General features: G+C 42.7%; 1 protein-coding gene across 1 annotated transcript in view; it reads left to right on the top strand.

The window, feature by feature from the left end:
- The window catches only part of LOC106534713 (zinc finger RNA-binding protein), a gene marked incomplete at its 5' end in the record, with an annotated part of 46,261 nt that overhangs the window by 19,296 nt on the left and 22,120 nt on the right, over window positions 1-4,845 (top strand). Inside the window, 3 exon segments of the mRNA XM_014031438.1 lie at window positions 1,961-2,106; window positions 3,466-3,631; window positions 4,341-4,543. Coding sequence (XP_013886892.1) covers window positions 1,961-2,106; window positions 3,466-3,631; window positions 4,341-4,543 — 515 coding nt within the window.

Genomic DNA, 4,845 nt, shown 5'->3' with positions numbered 1-4,845 from the left:
CACTATTTCTCCTGAAATCTACAATCATCTCCTTTGTTTTGTTCACATTCAAGATGAGATGATTGTTCCCACATCATGTCACAAAGCGGTCCACCAGCTCTCTGTACTCAGCTTCCTGTCCATCTCTGATACAGTCAACAACTGCAGAGTCATCTGAGTATTTCTGTAGATGACAGCMGTCTGACTTGTGCTGGAAGTCTGAAGTGTACAGTGTGAACAGGAATGGTGAGAGTACAGTTCCCTGTGGTGCTCCTGTGCTGCTGACCACATGGTTAGACACAGTCCTTCAGTCTCACAAACTGTGGTCTGTTTGTCAGGTAGTCTTTGATACAGGCGATTGTTGAGGCCTCCACCGGAGTCTTCTGGAGTTTCAGACAAAGCAACTCATGCTGAATGGTGTTAAAAGCACTGGAGAAATCAAAGAACATGATCCTCACAGTGCTGCCTGCATTATCCAGATGACAGTGGGTTTGTTGAAGCAGGTGTATGATGGCGTCGTCAACTCCCAACTCCACGACGATAAGCAAACTGCAGGGGGTCCTGATGTGTGCTTGTTTGCTTACTCAGGTGGGTCAAAAGGAGTCTCTCTAGGACCCTCTAGGACCTTCATGATGTGGGATGTCAGGGCAACAGGTCTATAGTCATTGAGGGCTGATGGGTGAGTTTTCTTTGSTACTGGAACCAGACAGGATGTCTTCCACAACACTGGCACCTTCTCCTGGGTCAAGCTAAGGTTGAAGAGGTGTTGCAGAATCCCACAGAGCTGGTCTGCACAGGCCTTCAGGACTCTGGAGCTGACACCATCTGGACCTGCAGCCTTGTTCTGGTTCAGTCTCTCTAGCTGCCTCTTCACCTGACTTCTAGATACAGAAAAGTGGGAKGGGGAGGGAAAGGGAGCAGCAGTATCTCCTGATTTAGTTGAAGACAAACTTGTGGATGTAGAAGAAAAATCCATGACTGAGGTTGAAGATAAAACATCTGAGGTTTGACAGGAAAGCTGTGGGTCAAAGGAGGGTGAGATGTCTGTTTGGCTGGGGACATGAGAGGAGGAAGATGAGCTTGTTCCTGAGCTGAACCTGTTGAAGAATGTGTTCAGCTCATTTGCTCTGTCCAGACTTCCATCCATCCGATTCTCCTTTTGCTTGAAACCTGTGATCTTCTTCATCCCTGACCACACATCTCTGATATTGTTCCTTTTCAGTTTACTCTCCAGCTTCCTTCTATAAACCCCCTTGCTGCATCTGATCTTGACTTTGAGCTGCTTCTGTATACTCCTCAATAACTCCCTGTCTCGATCCCTAAAGGCTCTTTTTTTTCTTGTTTAAAAGTTCCTTTAGCTCACTGGTGATCCAGGGTTTGTTATTAGGGAAGCATCTCACTGTTCTGCTGGGGATGGTGTTGTCCACACAGAAGTTTATGTAGTCAGTCACATACTCAGTCATGGCATTTATGTCAACTCCATGCGGTTGGCAAAGAACAATCCAATCTGTAGCTTCAAAACATCCCTGTAGGGCTTCTTCAGCTTCCTGTGACCACTTTCTCACAGTACTTGTAGTTACAGGTTGTCTCTGAACAAGTGGTTTATATTCTGAGCACAGATAAACAAGGTTGTGATCTGAATTACCCATAGGTCTTGCATTGGCGATATAAGAATCCTTAACATTTGTGTAAAACAGATCCAATTTATTTATTTATTTTATTTATTCAGTTTATTAAAATATTATTAAAATAAGAAAAAAGATTATTATAGAAATCTAAAATGAAGGAAGAAACTTATCCTAAAACTGAGTTAAATTGTGAATTTTGTTCTTGGTTCCAGCCACTGATCTAGTTTATTGTTCTCAAACCTGTTGTCTGTGAAACTGAATGAAATAAGCAGGTCAAAACTTTTTAATGAGTTTCATTAATGCAGGAAATCTGCTCAAACCAATAAAACCTGTTTTTTCTGTATATCTTGTAGAAGAAAGTGAACCCTGATCTGCAGGTCGAGGTCAAGCCCAGCATCCGGGCCAGAAAGATTCAAGAGGAGAAGATGAGGAAACAGATGCAGAAAGAAGAATACTGGAGACGACGAGAGGAGGAGGAACGCTGGAGGATGGAGATGAGGTAAGGCTGTGGTCCAATCACAAGCATATCCCTCACTGAAGTATTTTACATGTACATGATCCATCAGATTTAGTGCAATTATAAAAAGACAGTTATGTTGGTCTGTGCTGGAGAACGGTTAGAGAGCAGCGTTGGTGAGGGAGTTGTCTTCTCAGAATCCTTGCACGAGTCACAGAGTCCTGCAATTTGAATTTCACCACTTTTATTTATAAAGCACTAAAACAGCACACGGCCAACCAAAGTGCTGTCCAATTAAAGATACACAAATTTGAACGTGTTAAAAAATTCTGTAAGTTCTCCAAAGAGTCAGAGTCGTCTCAGACATYTTCCTTCTCAGATTTAGTTTTTGTGAATTTTGAGTGCAGGAGATGGATTTGGACATCTGCAGGAAGCTGTTTATTACAGAAAATCCTCGAGGCTACAGCCCTGAATGTCCAGGTCTAAAACCCACACCAGCTCTAAATAATATTTATTAAGCTGGTTGTCATGGTGCAGGCAGAGGAGGACAGGAAAATAATGTGTACGGCCCAGAAAACAGGTTTTCTAGTTGGACACATGAAAATAAGTCCTGACTGTCCAGACTTACTGCTGGTCACAAACACAGTTCAGTGAGACTGTCCTGAGCAGGGACACCATGGAGAGGATGGACCCCCATTAACAGGAAGGATGAGTGTTTGGACAGCTGGGGTCTCAATGGGCTGACACTAGTGGGTGAAGAGTTTTAAAGAAGGAGCTTCCAGAAAGTCCAACGTGTGCTTCAGTTTCATCATGTGTTGCAGAGGCTCTCAGTCCTCTCGCTTTCATTTCAACCTGTTCAAAGATTTGATGCAACAACTGTTGCCTTAAATTAGCCAGAGGTGTTGCTGGCGTCTCATCTCAAGTCCTGGAGCTGGACTCTGAAGTCTCTTCTGACAGGAAACAAACGAGGCACAAAATTAGATCTGAAACTACACGTGATCAATAATGATTCTTTTTAGAAACTGATCCAAATCTGTTCAGAAATTTAATCCAGTAGATTAAATTCTAAACATGGAGGTGGCAGCCAAGGTGCGTACAAAATGGTCTGAGGTGTGTGGAGAGGGCACCAAATATCCTGCATGACTAAAAATACAGTTTTATAAGACGAGTGTGAAAATGAGCTGTGATTTTTAGAAACTGCCTTTTCCAAACACAATCACACATCTAGTTGGATATAAACTCAGCATTCTGAGAGAGACAATTTATTGTTTAACAGTGTTTACTTTTTAATAAGGAGAGTAAAGTCAGTTCCTATAACAGTAGAAATCAGAACATCTGTCTGTATTGTCAGAGAAGAGCCACTGATGTCAGGTGTCAAACATGGAAACTGTTTTTTGTTAGGCGTTATGAGGAGGACATGTACTGGAGGCGTATGGAGGAGGAGCAGCATCACTGGGATGAGCGGCGGCGTATGCCAGACGGAGGGTATCCACAGGGCCCCCCTGGTCCTCCTGGTCTTCTTGGTGTTCGGCCCGGTATGCCTGGTCTGCAGCCACAGGGTCCTATGGTAAAGATTTATAACTTTTATTATCTTGATTTGCAGCACACAGAAGTAAAATAACTTATTGTTTAATTTAACCTGAGAGTCTGCAGCCTTTAGGACAATAAAAAAAAGTCTTATTTTTCCTACTAAACGACATGCTGTATGTTTAGAGCCACAAGATCAAAGTTAGAATAAAACCTTTGTTTCATTGTGACAGTTTGTAGCAGGGAGAGAAACAAGTGTTTACATCTATTAAAGAAAATATCTTACTAATTACAGTTATTATAATTGATTAAACTAATTGTTATAATTAGTTGTAACATGAGTAAATGATCATGCATCCAGAGGAACATTTAAACACACCTGCTTTAGTTGACAGGGATGAGTGAAGAGAAAGTGAGGAAAATATAATATTAAAGAAAATAAACAGGTTTTTGTAATGTTGTGCAGCGTGTGGTAGTAGCTGAGACTGATCCTCACATTATCTGAGGCCTAACATGAAGGTTGTACTGTCACTCTGGAGCAACATGTCTGCCACCCTGTTTTCATGAGAGAATTGTAGTTAAAGCTCTGCAATGAAAGGCATTGGGCGATATGCATTCCTCTGAGGAACAGCACGTTTCATCCTGTTGAATGGTGCACAGTTAAAGGCTGGATTAGATTATAAAAATAACATTTGATGAGTCTTTGTTGGTGTGTCAAAGTGGCAAAGCTGAAACTGTCTGTTTTCCAGCCTCCACGTCGTCCTGACTCCTCTGATGACCGCTACGTCATGACCAAGCATGCTGCTATTTACCCGTCAGAGGATGAGCTCCAGTCCATCCAGAAAATAGTTTCCATCACAGAGCGGGCCCTCAAGCTGGTCTCTGACATCATCACAGACCAGGAGAGCGCCAGTGAAGAGGACAAGGAGAAGAAAGACCCGGTGAAGGACAGGTGGGGTGTTAGTGTTTAAAAGATGAAAGAAAATACTGTCTTGTTTTAATAATTCACCTCATCTGGGGTCTCATTTATAAAGGATTGCGTGGAAACCATACTAAAAGTGAACGTACGGCCAAAAGGCGGAAATGGCGTACGCCAAAAAAAATTCAGATTTATAAAACCGTGCGTACGCATGTTTCTGCGCATCTTTCATTTATAAATCACAGCCGCACGTCAGAGTTCGCGTACAAGGTCCCGCCTCAGGTTCTACCCTTGGGGCGGCTGTGGTAGAGTGGTTAGGGGATTCAACCTGGAAC

Source organism: Austrofundulus limnaeus, unplaced genomic scaffold (assembly GCF_001266775.1).
Source record: "Austrofundulus limnaeus strain Quisiro unplaced genomic scaffold, Austrofundulus_limnaeus-1.0 Scaffold1252, whole genome shotgun sequence".
Lineage (NCBI taxonomy): Eukaryota > Metazoa > Chordata > Actinopteri > Cyprinodontiformes > Rivulidae > Austrofundulus > Austrofundulus limnaeus.
This window is presented reverse-complemented; position numbering and strand designations above follow the sequence as displayed.